Here is an 18391-nt window from a genome sequence, read left to right as displayed (position 1 = left end):
GACGAAGTCTCCCGGCTTGAATTTTCTTACTTTGCTGGTCTGGTCGTAATGAGTCTTCATTCTCACCTGGGCTTTCAATAGATTATCATGAGCAAAGCGGTGGACTCTCTCTAGAATGTGTTGAAGGTTTTGAAGAAACTGGGGCACATTCTGATGCTCACTGAAGGTGGCATCTCTGAGAGAGTCTTTGAAAGCCTTAAGGGGAGTACGGCACTTACGGCCGTAGAGCATCTCATAAGGAGATACTCCTAGGGACTCATTGGGGAGACTTCTGAAAATACACATTATTAGGTCAATCTGCTTATCCCAATCCTTTGAGGTTTCACTACAAAACTTTTTCAAGAGTGCTTTGATGGTCTGATGACTACGTTCAAGAGAACCCTGTGAAGCAGGATGATAGGGGCTGGACAATACCTGTTTGATGTTGAACTCCTCCAGTGTCCTTTTGAAGAGATCACTGGTGAAGTTGGTGCCACAGTCACTTTGAATCTCCCTGGGAAATCCGTATTGAGTGAAGATCTTCAATAGATGTTTGATAACCGTAGCAGCCGTGATGTTCTTCACTGGAACTGCTATGGGAAATCTGGTGGTAGGACACAGGATGGTTAGGATGTAGGCGTTACCTGAACTGGTCCGAGGTAAAGGACCAACACAGTCTATTATGAGTCTGTGGAAAGGTTCCGCAGGCACCTGTATGGGAATCAGTGGTGCTCTGGGAATGGAGACGTTCGGTTTGCCTGCCCTCTGACATGTATGACACTGTTTTACGTACTGTTTGACGTTGTTTACCATACCTGGCCAGTAGTAGTCTTGACGAATCCCATGGTAAGTCTTGTTGAAGCCGTAGTGGGAGAATGCTCCGTGGGCCAGGTGTAGAATAGTGGGCCGCAGGCTGGTGGGAATCACAAGTTGTTCGGTGTTGGCCCAATCGTCCTCCTCCTTCAGTTTACTGGGTCTATATCTGCGGTAGAGCAAGTCGTTCTCTAGGAAGAACCCAGGAATACTGTCGGGTTGAGTCTCAGCCTGGAAAAACAATGGTGTTAAAGTAAGATCTTCCCTCTGCAACTTACGGAACTCCAACTTGGTCAGATGCGGGGGTAGTTTCTGAGGGTCTTGAGGGACAGCGGTAGCAGTAGAGTCAGCTGGCTGTGGACGTGCGGCTTGTGCACGGGTGGTCACGAGAACCGGAGGAGAAACTTCATCACTCTCTTGAACCTCTGCTGGAACATACTCGAGAATAGGGTTTCTGGGCACAGAGTTACACACCTGGGGTTTGTCCATGACGATCAGGTTGGTCGGTTGCAGGTCTTCTGCCAAGTCGTTGCCTAGGAGAAGTTGCACTCCAGGCATGGGAAAAGGCTTTTCCCTGACGGCGACTTGGACTTCCCCGTTCACGTAGGGACAATCCAGGTGGACTCTGGCGAGAGGGTATGGAGTAGTAGCAGTGAGGTCAGTGATGAAGACCGTTTCCCCGGTGTAGACTATGTTGGGCACAGCCGACTTCAAGATGATCGATTGTAGAGCCGCTGTGTCCCTCAAGATCTTCAATTTGAAACGTCCCTCCGGATTTGAACCGTTGGCAGAGACAGTTCCAGTATACAGGTGGTTACTGAAAAGAGAAAGATCATTAACATCAACACCAACATTCATCACAGGCTTACCGGACTTAGGAGGAGTTGGTTTGGGTCGTTGTTGGTCAGTGGTTCCCTTGTATTGAGACTTACCACACTTGTCTATGGTATGTCCATAGAGTCTACAATACTTGCAGTACAGTTGTGAACCAGCTTGATCGGGGCTCACCTTCTCGTAACTGTACCACGACTTCTTACTGGAGGATGGTTCAGGTGTCAGCCGGTGGATGAGGCTGTAAGTGTCAGCCGACTTAGCACACTTCAGGTAGTCGGTTTCTTCTTTATCTGCTAAGTAGAGGCGGACAGGAGGCGGCACACGTCTCAAGAATTCTTCAACAAGCATCAGGTTCACGAGTTCTGTAAAAGTAGAGACATGTGCTGCTTCCAGCCATTTCATGAAATACCTCCGTTTCGTGTTAGCAAACTCGAGGAAGGTAGTGGTACTTGCCTTCAGGTGGTCACGGAATTTCCTTCTATAACTTTCGGTGGAAAGTAGGTAGGCGTCTAACACTGCTTGTTTCAGAGTGTAGTAGTCATTCTCAGACGCCAAAGTACTGAGTGTGACTGCAGCTCTACCTGTAAGATGGACTCTGAGAAGTGTTGCCCATTGGTCGACAGGCCAACTGAGTTGATTAGCAAGGGTTTCAAAGGTGGTAAAGAACACATCAACTTCTGCTTCTACAAAGGATGGCATTAACTTACTTGCATGTGATATATTAAAACTGACGGGAAGATTGGCATTAGCTTGCTGGCGTTGAGCGAGGTGTGAAGTTTCCAACGTGTATTCCCGTTGACGACACTCTAGAGCCAGAGTCGCTTGTTGCTTGTCATGTTCGCGTTGCATCTCCAACTCGCGTCGTTTGGTTTCAAGCTGTACTCGTTCCCGCTCCTGGAGTAGTGCAACCTCACGTTCCTGGAGGGCGAGTCCACGTTCGTGTTCTTCTCTCCTCAAGGCAGCTTCACGTTCTCTGAGGGTGATTTCTCGTTCTTGTTCCTCTCTTCGTATGGCAGCAGCTCGTTCTTGTTGTTCGAGGGCTTCCCTTTGCTGCTCACGTTCAATCTTGGCCAGCTCTAGTTTGAGTTTCAGCGTTGCCAAATCAGTTTTATCTGCAATATAGTAAGTTTCATGAGTTTCAGAGTCTATCTTACCTTGCTCTAAATAGTAATCCAGCAACAGGTTGTGTAGGTCATTTTTGTTGGCTTGGTAGGGAACTTCTAGTTGATACTCATGTGCAAGAGTTTGTAGTTCAGTCCTCTTGGCACGACTCAAAGTCCCTATTTCACCTGCTGGATTTGCACGGAAAGTTTGGAGACGAAACATGGTGAAATTAGCAAATAAAGGTACACGAATGTTCAATAATGAAATGTCAGAAACAGGACAACGTGGCAACTGGCACCTATCCTGTGTGATCTTTAACAATTAACGTTAAGTGAAAGATATTAAATGATTAAATTAAATCAAGGGCGCAGGAAATCTTGTACCCGGTACTCATGTAAGAGAATAAGGGCAAGAAAATCCTACTAACAAATGAAACAAAGTTTCGAAAACAAATGAAACAGTTAAATGCTTCAAAAGTAAAATTGGTAGTCCAAGGATGTAGGCATACCTTGCCAAGTCTCTATAGGACATAAAGCAAGTTTTTCCCACTGAATTTAATATGATACTTACAGAATTAGCGAACTTTTGTGCTCTGAAAAAATAAGCTAATTCCCTACCGTTGTATGTATCATCATCTCTGACTGACGTGTAGGGGTGCGAGGTGTCAACTGGTGACGAGAACCGCTGCTGAGGTCCCAATTCAGCAACTAAAGTTCGAGCTAGAGGAACTATGGCCCTCTTTGTCCTCCTACAGTCAGATTGCAGAAGATTGGGTACTCTCGACCCGGGGCAGACCACAGTACCAGGGTACCAATATGATGATCTGTCAGAATGAGAAATATTCAAGGGACATAGATGGTAAATACGAGTAATAACAAGGAGGGAGAGATGACCAATTAAGAGTATGACTGAGGCCTACAGTCACCACGTAATCCAAAGTTGTCTCACCTTCACTATATGTTACTCTCGTAATGCACAATACACCGCACCTTATAAAAAATGAAATTGAATGAAAAATAGTAAAGCTACGTTAACAAAGTTAAATACGCTTACCATAAATTACCACTTGGCACCAGTACCTGAGTGAGGCTCCTAGGACAGGCCCCCATAAAACTTGTGACGGTAACGCGTTGGTGTTCGGCTGTTTAAGGCTAGGGGTATGGCCTCGTCACATAGTTATAAAAAAAAATAGAAAAACTGGAACTTCGTCTGTGGTAAGGTAAGGAGAAGACACACAAAACACAAGTAAAACTTTAACAATGAAATTTTAATTACGTTAAATAAATCAAAACATGAAAATAATGCACAAACAAATATGTATAATAAAATCAATCAATCAAAATAATAAGAATACTTAAATGACAAAATGAAAAGTTACGTTAAGGCAAAATAACAAGAAGTGCAATACAACAGTAAGTGGGAGGTGCTGGAATATTGGCTTAAAGCCACCACCTCTCTCAGTACACTCTAGAGTCTAGCTGGGAGGTGTGCTGGCTACGAAAGCACGGAACATTCTGAGGACTGATGTTGGGGCGACCCCAGACATCAGGTAGTATTGGGGGCGAGTGCAGGTGCAGCCAGACCGGCGACCAATCAGCGGAGCCGTAGCGATCAACGGGTAGTTTGGTGGTTGGAGTTCGAACAGGTGGCTGGTTGCATACGTTTCTGCTCACCCTGGCAAGCCTTGCTGGTGCTGGTGTTGTTGTCGTTGTTGGACATTTCTTCCATAGTCTTTTTATATAATTGTGAAGACGTAATTTTGGAGGGAAGAGCAGGCTCAATCTCTTGAAGGAGATTATCGTCACACACTGTAGTAGCACACTCTACAATGTCATTGTAGCAGCACACTCTACAATATCATTGCTTAATTATAGTTGTTGGACATTTCCGACACCCAGAGTACTAACTAACATCTGGCACGGTAAGATGAATACGTTGTGTCAGGAAATTAATTTTACTAACAATATTAATTTCTAGTAAGGGAATGCCAACCGTTTCCTAGAATCAAAGTGGGCGATTGCGTCAGCCACCACAGACCTCACAGTAATTATTTCCTTGTTTAACTCTTAATAAATCCAGTCTACAATTTGCTTTCATTTTCAATTATTATTTTAGATTGTAAATTAGTAAACATACAGAGAAATAAGAAATTCTTGCATCCCGAGCTAAATTACAGCAGTAGTGAATGTTATGTCACTGCTGGCAAAATAATAGTCACAACACATTCAACATTTATTAAATGGATTTTAAGACTCCACAAACTTCTAGCCTAGTGTTAGGAACAGTAGAAAACTGTTCTCTGGAATTTGAAGTATGAAATTAGGGCGTAAAATGACGCCACTATAGTCTCGTTAATGAACGAGTTGAATAAAATATCGTAACTATTTTATAAACACACACCATGATAGGGGAAGGAAGACGCCATTCGTCATCCATATTCTCTGTGTTCAACACGATCACGAGCAGGTCCCATCTGGAGCAAGCAGATTAGCATCGCCAAATATTTCGGTCATCCACATTGCCACAACCCTCAGACGTTGCTGCTGTCGCCACACAACAAGGCAAATTGTATTCGGCTGGTTTAAGTAATAAGTATAGAATGTTATGGCCATATTATATCTTCTGAATGTAACCGGTCGTTACGCCTCATGGAATCTAAAAATCCATGGTAAGCTTGGGCCTAGATAATAGGTTATCTCTATTTATTTGAGATTAGCTGTGTGAATATTGATATTACGGGAGTTACAGCGTGTACCTTTGGCAGAACAGAGGTGATCAGCCGGGAGCCAGCCGCCTCAACCTGCCGTTACTTGTGGACCAGACGCCACCGGCAAGGGGACGTTCATTTTGACTCTCGAGACGTTCTTCCAGCTTATCATTCCAACACCGTGTAAACAGCTAAGCCACTGATTTTATTTATTTATCTCTGTTGTTAGTATATTAACTTTATGAGAAAATTTAATCATTATTATTTACCATCGCTGTTGTTATATAATATCTCACAGTTGATTTAGCATTATTAAATCAACCCCCCCCCCAACATAATTATGTGTATAGGGTAACACCCAGCAAGAATTGAAATGAAACATACAGTCCACTAAATACTAACGAAACTAAATTAACTAAATACCTGCTGGAAAACTCCCACAACAGTAGTTCACTCTATAATATTGCATCATTGCATCATTGCATCATTATTGCATCATTGTTGCTGCACACTCTGCAATACTATTGTATCATTGTAGCAGCACACTCTACAATACTATTGCATCATTGTTGCAGCACACTTTACAATACCATTGCATCATTGTTGCAGCACACTCTACAATACAATTGCATCATTGTAGCAGCACACTCTACAATACCATTGCATCATTGTAGCAGCACACTCTACAATACCATTGCATCATTGTTGCAGCACACTTTACAATACCATTGCATCATTGTTGCAGCACACTCTACAATACAATTGCATCATTGTAGCAGCACACTCTACAATACCATTGCATCATTGTAGCAGCACACTCTACAATACCATTGTATCATTGTAGTGTAACGGGGGGTGGGGGAAATGGCTCTATCTTGTCCATTATTCCACCCCCCAGTTAACTAACGAGGCCGGGGGGAAACAGCTCTCTCTAGTCCGTTATCCCGTCCCCAGTTAGCTAACTATTCTAGAGCACTCCCAGAGTTCCTACGGCAGCCTCTCTCGTTCAACACCTTGTAACCTAGGTATTAGACTACCTAGGTGCTAAGACTACAAGGCGCCGTCACTTGATCAGTTACCCGAAACTCTAGAGAGAACTCTAGAATACAGAATCATTGCCACAAAACGTATAAGAGAAAACGAAAGGAAAGAAATGAATAGTGAAGTAATTAGTGAGGGTTTGGGGTGAGAGGTAGGGAGGTGGGAGGAGTGAGGAGGGTCATTAGTTGAAAGTGAGAGTTTAGAGAGGGGTGGAGGGAGAGGTGTAGATAGGTAGAAGTAGAAGAGTACATAGTAGAAGTAGAAAAGTAGATTGTAGAAGACGAAATGCTGCCACCATCCATTCTAGACCATTACATACCAGACAAGGAATGGAACTTGTCTGTATCACAATATACTCAAAAGATGTTATTACCATGTATCAACTCCAAATATAGGGGACACAGTTAAAGGCCATTTAAATAATAAATTCAATTATATTTTTCATACTAAGTATCATAATTTAAGCAGTGTTCAAGATCTATATATGTAAAGTGAGTCATCCTCCAAGAATCTGAGAACACTACAACTGACTGCCCCTGATCATCACACAACACTTGTAAAACACGACCAAGTCACCTTAATGTTCAACTCACCAAGTGCCTGCCTATAGCTGGATAGAAAGGGGGGGGAGTCTGCAGCTGTCAGGCAGCTTCACCCCCGTCCGACCGACAGCCTGTCTCGGCTGTTGTCCTCCTGCTCTGCTGCCTGGTCTTTTGTCTTGTTAAATCCTCTATGCTCTCGAATCGATAGCTCTCCGAGTATATATTGGGGAAACCTAGTAGCTAACTCCGCCCACAAGTAGATAGCCTCCGGCTCTCTACCAAGCCACTCCTTAAACGTCGGCAAGTTTGAAGGCTACCAGGCTCCAATTATAAGATTAGTAGAAGTAAGGTGAAATTCGCATGATCTGACCTCAGGTCACTTGGGGTCATTAACACTTTGAGGTGTGAGATCTCCGGCCGACAACTTGGCGCCTTCTCCAATTCCTGTCTCTGACTCATATTCTATATATATTTTAAATAAACTAAACCAAACACTTTTACAGTGTTACAGTAGCAGCACACTCTACAATACAATTGCATCATTGTAGCAGCACACTCTACAATACCATTGTATCATTGTAGCAGCACACTCTACAATACCATTGCATCATTGTAGCAGCACACTCTACAATACCATTGTATCAGTGTAGCAGCGCACTCTACAATACTATTGTATCATTGTAGCAGCACACTCTACAATACCATTGTATCATTGTAGTAGCGCACTCTACAATACCATTGCATCATTGTAGCAGCACACTCTACAATACCATTGTATCATTGTAGCAGCACACTCTACAATACCATTGCATCATTGTTGCAGCACACTCTACAATACCATTGCATCATTGTAGCAGCACACTCTACAATACCATTGTATCATTGTAGTAGCGCACTCTACAATACCATTGTATCATTGTAGCAGCACACTCTACAATACCATTGTATCATTGTAGTAGCGCACTCTATAATACCATTGCATCATTGTAGCAGCACACTCTACAATACCATTGCATCATTGTAGCAGCACACTCTACAATACCATTGTATCATTGTAGCAGCACACTACAATACTATTGCATCATTGTAGCAGCACACTCTACAATACCATTGCATCATTGTAGCAGCACACTCTACAATTTAGCTTCGGGAAAGCAACCACGTTTTCATGGTAAGAAAGTTGAGGAGTGAAGTGAAGGCTGCTTGCGTGAAGGCAACACGGGAGGGACAGAACCATCACAAGTGCCAGGAAGAGCGTCAAGTCTTCTCCACCTCACCAAGATATCTCTCATCTATTGATACATTGTTAGTAAGGAGTAATGAGAATGACGGAGCCACTGTGTGACACTGACCTTAGTTATACAAACATATTTCTTCTCAGATTGCCTGCACATCTGGGGCTAACTACTAGAAGGCTTGAGTGTGTGAGCTTACCTGTAAGTCCGGGGTAACTTTGACTGTCATGTTACCCAGGAGGAGGAGGTAGTCCCGTCCTTGTTGGGCATCATCCCAGCCAGAGATGAGCGTGAAGAGACCGTCCCGAGCGTCAGTTACCAGCACGTGCGCGCACGGCGACGACAGGCTGAATGAACGACCGTCAAGGCTCACGAAGTTCGTGTTTCCGATGACCGCACCTTGAGCTAGAATGTGGAACCACAGCGAGGCATTACAATTGTATTCAATTTTTTTATCTTATTTTTTTTAGCTAAATCTGGAAATGTTATACTATAAATAACTCCTGAGACTGATGGCTGCCTACTACTATACTCTAAATTATACAAGTGATGATCCTTACGTGTACAGAACAATCACGGTACGTGCCTGTGAAAGGCGGAGTGTAGTGAAGAGCGAGGCGTGCAGGGTGAGTGAGCAAGTGCCACCAGCGGACCACAACAGACGAGAGGGACACCTGGTGCCTGGCGCCACCCGACGCCCCGCTACTATGACGCCACACATCGAACAGTGAGTGACTGCACCTTGGCAACGGAACCTGGAGTGGTAACGTAAGGAAGTTTTAACAAGTTGGAAATTTCTGTTAATTTCATCGAGATCATTGAATAATGGAGCCTGTTACTATAATAAAATTTTATGTTTTAAGTTATTGTCTTCAAAATATATAATTTATCAAAATATTTATTCTCTTTAAGTATACTAAAGGGGTGTAATGGTACCCAGGATTTACCGCTTAATCTAGGTTAAAGTTGGCCGCTAATTAACGATTCTGATGTTCACTAGAGTTCTTACTGTAACCTCCAATCCATCGAGGCCTTGTAACTTGGGCGTTTGATCGCCTAGGTCCCATAAACAGGAACGCTGTAAACAAATCTAGAAGGGCCGTGACGAGGATTCGAACCTGCGTCCGGTAGCATCCCAGACACTGCCTTAATCGACTGAGCTACGACAAGGTAAAAGGGTTGAAACCGAAGTTCTACTGAACTTACTGGATGCCGTAACCTCTCCGACATTAATGTGATCTCTGTGTGTGAGGAACGCTGTACTTCTCACCTACAAGCAAACTCTAAGAGCTGCCACCACCTAACTTCATATATCCACTGATTAATTAACCTAATTGACTGTGAAGTAGGAAACAGCCAATTAGTAAAGAGTTCCAGAAAGGGACATCCGTATTTAGTTGAAGGGGGCGGGGAAGAGTTTAATTTAAATATGACTTTTCTCAAACAAAAGGGCTTATATATTTTAAATAGACTAAAGAATGCTGGCAATATTCACAGTAGCTTATTCAATACATAAGGAAACATATAAATGGGGAAAAATTCCACTAAACAATAGAAATTACTTCCATCATTATTTATTACACAAAAGCTATAAAAAGAGAACACTCCCTAACTGAAATAAATTCCTAACTAGAGGCCATGGTTTTTAAACTTTGGATTTCTATAACTGCACCTAAACTCCCAACAGAACTTTACCTTAAAAACACAAGCCAGGCCAGATGGAATGCCTGCTTCTAGGGAGAGGGTCTTCCTTGTCCTGCTGCTGTCAACACCACACTAACCTGACCTAGCTCTGACCTCCTGCAAGCAAGCTGAACTTGGCTGGTTGCCAAACTAAATTTCTAAATAATTAATAAAGCTAACATATGCCCTGGTCACTAAAGGTCACTGAATTATTCTTCAAAATGATGATAATTACATAGGTACTTGAACCTGATCAATTATTAAGTTACATTATTTAATGATAGCTTGAATTTCTGTACTTTAAATGAATTAACCAAGATGGTGGGTAGCCATCTATCACTGCGGAGGCTGCTACTGAACAGAGGGTGAGTCCTGCATCTCCCAGAACTAGTTCCTGATACTAGATGACCTCTATGCCCCTTTGTCAACTTAAGGGATTGACTATTTATTCTCAAATGACGTTAAATTACATAGTTCCTTAAGCGAGGTTGGTTATTACTACAATACGGAGTAATGCATGAATTTCTTTAACTTGAGGAATTAACACAAAGACTACCTTGTCTAACCCCCATACTAATCCCTTGACCCTTGGGGATAACCTTTATACTGCTTTCCAGGCAGAAAATACACTAAAAATCCAAACTAGATTAATCTAATCAGTGTTGCGTGCAGACTGTGTAGCCGGCAGGCAGTGTATCCGGCAGACAGTGTAGCCGGCAGGCAGTGTAGCCGACAGGCAGTGTAGCCGATCGACAGTGTAGCCGACATACGTTGTAGCCGACTGGCAGTGTAGCCGGCAGGCAGTGTAGCCGACAGGCAGTGTAGCCGACCGACAGTGTAGCCGACATACGGTGTAGCCGGCAGCCAGTGTAGCCGACAGTGTAACCGACAGACGGTGTTCCCGACAGACAGTGTAGCCGATAGACAGTGTAGCTGACAGACAGTGTACCCGACAGACAGTGTAGCCGACAGACAGTGTAGCTGACATCATGGCCGAAAGGCAGTGTAACCAGCAGACAGTGTAGCTGGCAGACAGTGTCACCATCAGACAGTGTTACCGACAGACAGTGCAACCGACATGTAGTGTGGCCGACAGACAGTGTAGCTGACAGTGTACCCAACAGACAGTGTAACCGGCAGACAGTGTTGCCGACAGGCAGGGCAACCGACAGATAGTGTAGCCGACTGACAGTGTAGCCGAAAGTGTATCCGACAGTATAGCCGGCAAAGAGTGTAGCGGGCTGGCAGTGTTCCAGGCAGGAAGTGAAGCCGACTGACAGTGTAGACGGCCAGGAGTGTAGCCAGCATAGAATGTAGCCGGCTGACAGTGTTACCGGCAGGCAGTGTAGCCGGCATGCAGTGTTACCGGCAGGCAGTGTAGCCGACCGACAGTGTAACCGACATACGGTGTAGCCGACAGGCAGTGTAGCCGACAGGCAGTGTAGACGACCTCAGTGTAGCCGACATACAGTGTAGCTGACAGGCAGTGTAGCCGACAGTGTAGCGGGCAGCCAGTGTAGAAGACTGAGTGTAACCGATAGACAGTTTTGCCGACAAACAGTGTAGTCGACAGACAGTGTAGCTGACAGACAGTGTAGCCGACAGACAGTGAAGCCGACAGACAGTGTAGCAAACAGACAGAGTATCCGACAAACAGTGTAGCTGTCATCGTTGCCGACAGACAGTGTAACCAGCTGACAGTGTAGCCGACAGCCAGTGGAGCTGGCAGACAGTGTAGCCGACAGGCAATGTAGCTGGCCGACAGTGTAGCCGACAGACAGTGTATCCGACAGACAGTATAGCCACGAGACAGTGTAGCTGACAGATAGTGTAGCCGACAGACAGAGTAGCTGACATACAGTATAGCCGACAGTTTATCAGACAGAGAGTGTAGCCGACAGACAGTGTAGCCGATAGACAGTGTAACCGACAGTGTAGAAGGCAGACAATGTAGCTGGCAGACAGTGTAGCCGGCAGACAGTGTAACCGGCAGACAGTGCAGCCCTCAGACAGTGCAGCCGGCGGACAGTGTAGCTGGCAGACAATCTAGCCAACAGACAGTGTAGCCGACAGTATATCCGACACGATAGCCGGCAAACAGAGTAGCTGGCCGGCAATGTTCCTGGCAGGAAATGTAGCCGACTGACAGTGTAGCCGGCAGGCAGTGTAGCCGGCATACAATGTAGCCAGCATACTGTGTAACCGGCTGACAGTGTTGCCGGCAGGCAGTGTAGCAGGTATTCAGTGTAACCGGCAGGCAATACAGCTGGCAGACAGTGTAGCCGGCAAGCAGTGTAGCAGGCAGACAATTTAGCCGGCAGGCAGTGTAGCTGGCATGCAGACTAGGCGGCATGCAGTGTGGCCGGCATGCAGTGTAGTCGGCAGGCAGTGTAGCTGGCAGGAAGATTATCAGGCAGGCAGTGTATCCGACAGACAATGTAGCTGGCCGACAGTGTAGCTAATAGACAGTGTAGCCGACAGACAGTGTAGCCGACAGACGGTGTTGCCGACAGACAGTGTCGCCGACAGGCAGTGTAACCCACAGTGTAGCCGGCAGGCAGTGTAGCCGACAGGCAATGTAGATGACCGACAGTGTAGCCGACATACGGTGTAGGCGACAGTGTAGCCGTCAGCCAGTGTACCCGACAGAGTGTAACCGACAGACAGTTGTGCCGACAAACAGTGTAGCCGACAGACAGTGTAGCTGACAGACAGTGTAGCTGACATCATTGCCGACAGGCAGTGTAACCAGCAGACAGTGTAGCCGACAGACAGAGTAGCCAAAAGACAGTGCAGCCGACAGACAGTGTATCCGACAGACAGTGTATCCGACAGACATAGTAGCTGACAGACAGTGTAGCCGATAGACAGTATAGCCGACAGTGTAGAAGACAGACCGTGTAGCCGGCGGACAGTGTCGCTGGCAGACAGTGTAGCTGGCAGACAGTGTAGCCAACAGACAGTGTAGCCAACAGTATATCCGACAGTATTGCCGCCAAACAGTGTAGCCGGCCGGCAGTGTTCTTGGCAGGAAGATTAACCGACTTACAGTGTAGCCGGCAGGCAGTGTAGCCGGCATACTGTGTTACCGGCTGACAGTGTTGCCGGCAGGCATTGTAGTCGGCAGGCAATTAGCCGGCAGGCAGTGTAGCTGGCCTGTAGTGTAGTCGGCAGGCAGTGTAGCTGTCAAGAAGAGTATCCGGCAGGCAGTGTAACCGGCAGACAGTGTAGCCGACAGTCAGTGTTGCCAACAGTGTAGCCGACAGACTGTGTAGTCGACAGACAGTGTATCCGACAGACAGTGTAGCCGACAGACAGTGTAGCCGACAGGCAGTGTAACCGACAGACAGTGTAGCCGATAGACAGTGTAGCTGACAGACAGTGTTGCCAACAGTGTAGCTTGCAGATAATGTAGCCGACAGTGTAGCCGACAGACAATGTAGCAGACAGACAGTGTTGCTGGCAGACAGTGTAGCCGACAGATAGTGTATCAGACAGACAGTGTAACCTACAAACAGTGTAGCCGGCAGACAGTGTAGCCGACAGACAGTGTAGCAGGCAGACAGTGTAGCTGCCAGACGGTGTACCCGACAGGCAGTGTAGCCAACATAGTAGCCGACAAGTAGTGTAACCAACAGTGTAGCCGACAAGTAGTGTAACCAACAATGTAGCCGACAGACAGTATAGCTGGCAGACAGTGTAGCCAACAGACAGTGTAGCCGACCGACCGTGTAGACGACAGACAGTGTTGCCTACAGACAACGTAACTGGCAGACAGTGTATTCAACAGACAGAGCAGTCGACAGTGTAGCCGCCAGAAGGTGTAACCGAAAGCCATTGAAGCCGACAGTCAGTGTAACCGACAGACTGTGTAGCCGACAGTGTAGTCAACAAACAGTGCAGCCAACAGACAGTGTAGCCGGCAGACAGTGTAACTGGTAGACAATATTGCCGACAGTGTATCAGACCGACAGTGTAGCTGACAGACAGTGTAGCCGACAGACAGGTTGTCAGACAGTGTAGCCGACAGAGAGTGTAGCCGGCAGGCAGTGCAGCCAACAGACAGTATACCCGTCAGACAGTGTAGCCGGCAGACAGTGTAGTCGGCAGGCAGTGCAGGTGACAGACAGTGTAGCCGGAAGGCAGTGTAGTCGGCAGGCAGTGTAGCTTACAAATAGTGTAGCCGTCAGACAATGTAGCTGGCAGACAGTGTAGCCGACACAGTGTAGCCCGCCGACAGTGTAGCCGGCAGACAGTGTAGCCGACAGATAGTGTAGCCGGTAGACAGTGTAGCTGATAGACAGTGTAGCTGACAGACAGTGTAGCCGGCAGACAGTGCAGCAGGCAGACAGTGTAGCTGACAGACAGTTTAGCCGGCAGATAGTCTAGCTGATAAACATTGAAGCTGGCAGACTGTATAGCCGGCAGACAGTGTAGCCGACAGACAGTGTAGCGGACAGTGTAGCTGACAGACAGTGTAGCCGACAGTGTCCCCGACAGACAGTGTAGCCGACAGACAGTGCCAAAAATCGTCGTTGGGGTCTCGGACTGTCGCTTGCATGCTATTCCTGCTTGAATTCTGGCAACCTCGACCAGCCTATGTCCATCCCATTCCCGAGACCATCCCCACTGCAAAGAAGCAATTTCCCAACAATTTGGTGAGAATTTTCTGGAAAATGAAAAAATTTTCATCTGACAAATGAGAATTATAATTTGTCAGAAAATTCTCACTAAATTGATTGGTTGATGGCTTCTTCAATAACGAATTTTAAAAATCACTTTCAATAGGAACATAATTGTATCTGCTCTAACACAGACTACAAAATCATGTAATTTGAACATTAGCAGTGGTTTATATAACTTTGATCAGTTTCTGATAGATCAGTTAAAAGGCGAAGTATGATCATACTGTAGGATCATTGAGTATGATCATTGATACACATTTGTCTCACTAATTCATTGTTTATATTCTCTGTCTTACGCTATTACTATCCATGTATGGGCCTATTCATAACCACCCAATCCCAATCATAAATTTTTATCATTGTACCTCGCTTCACTTCACCTCTCTCCTGCCTATATACGTCCAAATCTTTGTACTTGTAACTTACCCTTCTGAAGATGTATTATTAAATACGAAAGTACATAAGGAAATTCATGTTTCAATTCTTCCTCCGGGGTCTGTAACTGTTACATTTTTCATCACCTGTTTAGTTTTGTGCGCGCGCACACACACACACACACACACACACACACACACACACACACACACACACACACACACACACACACACACACACACACATACACACACACATACACACACACATACACACACACATACACACACACATACACACACACATACACACACACATAAATATATATATATATATATATATATATATATATATATATATATATATATATATATATATATATATATATATATATATATATATATATATATATAATGTGCATGTGTGTGTGTGTGTGTGTGTGTGTGTGTACTCACCTAGTTGTACTCACCTAGTTGTGTCTGCAGGATCGAGCATTGACTCTTGGATCCCGCCTTTCGAGCATCGGTGTGTGTGTGTGTGGTGTGTGTGTGTGTGTGTGTGTGTGAACGCTGCATGAACGCGCAAGCCATATATCACTAAGAACTCTTTGACCCGGCCAGGATTCGAACCCATGCCGTCCAGGATCAGTCTTGGCGCTTATTAACTAAGCTCCCTGACTTACCAACCCCCGACGACACTCATGGTTCCATTTGGGTACAGTTGTTCATCAAATTCTGGCGCATGCACTGCCGCACTGAGTCTAACATGTGTGAGAAAGCTGCACGAACGCGCAAGCCATAGATCACTAATGCCATATACCTGCAGTATATGGTATGTTCACGACATTTTTACACAGGTACCTGACTTCAGACGTCTGCAGGAGCTGAAGGAGGCATTTGAGCGGAATTCTGTGTTGCGTTTCATTTACGAGATGGAGAAAGATGGGAAGCTGCCCTTTCTGGATGTAACAATCATGGAAAGGAGCGGAGGTTTCCACACTGCAGTCTACACTAAGGAAACAAACATAGGAATGTGCCTCAATGCCAACAGTGACTGCCCAGACAGGTACAAGAGGAGTGTTGTTAACGCTTATGTCGACCGTGCTCTCAGCCACAGCTCAGAATGGAAGCAAGTCGATGAAGAACTCTGTAGAGTAAGACAGGTCCTAGTCAACAACGGCTTCTCCAATGGTTTCGTTGAAGACATCATAAGAAGGAAGGTGAAACGCCATGCAACCTCTGAAGAGACAACTAACACAACACCTGTACCCCCTATTAGACTATTTTACAGGAACTTCTTTTCCACAGCTCATAAAACAGAGGAAAGGGTCCTGAAAGATATTGTTAATAGAAACGTTATCCCTACAGACAAAAATCAGAAGATACAATTGACGATTTACTAGAAAACCAAGAAAACTGCCAACCTACTCATGAGAAACTCTCCAGACACAAAGCAGAACGCTTTAAAAGAGACCAATGTCGTCTATGCCTTCAAATGCCCACTTGGGGACTGTAAGCCTCAAAGAATTCAGTATATAGGCAAGACAACAACATCTCTTTCCAGGCGATTAACGATACATAAGCAACAGGGCTCCATTAAGGAACATATAATCTCTTCCCACAACCAGACCATCACCAGAGAAGTCTTAACAAAAAACAAACATCATCGATAGATACAGCGATAGCAGGCGGCTTGATATCTGCGAGGCACTACACATTAAGAAGTCAACACCAGCAATCAACAACCAATTAATGCACAACTATACTCTACCCACTTCAAGACTCCGCACCAATATAGAAGCATCAAGAAATATGGGCCAATAGGCCCTTTGCAGTTACTTCCATTCTTCCCTTTAATTTACCCAAAATTATACCCATTGTTTCGTGTTCTATCTTGTGTTGAAAGTTTGTTTTCACCTCATCCAAAACTGTTGTAACATATCACCTCACCCAAATGCAGGTATAAAATGAAAGCTGTTTAAACTCTGTTTAGTGTTTGCAGGTTATAGTTGTGTGTGTGTAAACTAAAGTCTTTGAAAATGTAATAAGTTATTACGAAACGCATTCAAGTGTCGCGTCAGACTAGAAATAAAAATGAATTTTGGAGAATTGATTTTTCAATTACCATCGACAGTAAAAAGAAACATAAGAAATATTGAGAAAATTCGTGTTAGAATTATTAATCTTACTTTTTCGGTCAGATATAATAATATATGTCTACAGGAAAGACTGCTTCAAAATATATATATATATATATATATATATATATATATATATATATATATATATATATATATATATATATATATATATATATATATATATATATATAGATATATATATATAGATATATATATAAATATATATATATATATATATATGTTTCATTGAATATGACCGCATATTCTGTATTTATTATTTTCTGGTTTAGGGCTTCTATCCCTCTAACTATTTTCTTAGCATCAGGGCTTAATTGAAATAGGATGACATTAATTGATGACATATTGATGACATATTCGTAATAGTAAAAGACTCAGATGAACTAATTGACCTAAAAAGACACCTAGAGAGAAAGAGTCAGTACTCCGATTTACACATGAAAATAGTGAAAATAACAGTCTGCCATTCTTGGATGTACTAATAACAAAAACAGGAACCTCTTTAAGCACCAACGTATATACCAAGCCCACCAACATAGGATTATGCCTGAACGGTAGAAGTGAGTGCCCCCAAAGATACAAAGCCAGTGTTCTCAATGCTTATATTCGTCGAGCGCTTACCCACTGCTCTGAATGGAGCAACGTGAGTAGAGAGTTTGAAAGAGTAACTCAGGTATTGGTGAACAACGGATATAGCAACGCGGAAATAAACGCTGCTATAAGAAGACACTTGGACCGTTGGTATAATTCAGAACCTAGAACAGAAACCACAACACCCCCAATAAAATTATATTACAAATCAACCATGCACAGTGAACATATAAAAGAGGAAAGAATAATGAAAGAAATAATCCGTAAAGGAGTAAAAAGCACTACTCCTAACCAAAACATAAACCTGATAATATTCTACAAAACCAAGAAGACTTCCGAACTCCTTATCAAAAACAGCCCGAAGCCGACGGAAAACCCTCTACAGCAGTCAAGCGTTGTATACATGTACACTTGCCCCCACGAAGGATGTAACCTTCAATGTAAGTACATAGGTATGACGTCGACCAAGCTGACGAGGCGTTTGACATGCCATCTTCAATCTGGTGCCCCTAGGAATCACATGAGACAAGCCCATGACATTACTCTAACAAGAGAAATGTTGAACAAGAATACTTGCATAATAGACAAAACCCAAGATTCAAGAAGATTACAAATTCTTGAGGCAATTCACATAAGAATAGAAC

At 44.3% G+C, this 18391-nt stretch overlaps 1 protein-coding gene across 1 annotated transcript in view; it reads right to left on the bottom strand.

Annotated features, from left to right (window-relative positions):
* The window catches only part of LOC123766095 (uncharacterized), a 902969-nt gene that overhangs the window by 205758 nt on the left and 678820 nt on the right, over window positions 1-18391 (bottom strand). Inside the window, exons 49-50 of the mRNA XM_069321294.1 lie at window positions 8842-9010; window positions 8455-8660 (exon numbers count right to left, since the gene is read on the bottom strand). Coding sequence (XP_069177395.1) covers window positions 8455-8660; window positions 8842-9010 — 375 coding nt within the window. The remainder of the gene's footprint in view (window positions 1-8454; window positions 8661-8841; window positions 9011-18391) is intronic.

Source organism: Procambarus clarkii, chromosome 9 (assembly GCF_040958095.1).
Source record: "Procambarus clarkii isolate CNS0578487 chromosome 9, FALCON_Pclarkii_2.0, whole genome shotgun sequence".
Lineage (NCBI taxonomy): Eukaryota > Metazoa > Arthropoda > Malacostraca > Decapoda > Cambaridae > Procambarus > Procambarus clarkii.
Note: the sequence above shows the minus strand (reverse complement) of the source record. Positions and strands in the feature narration are given on the sequence as shown.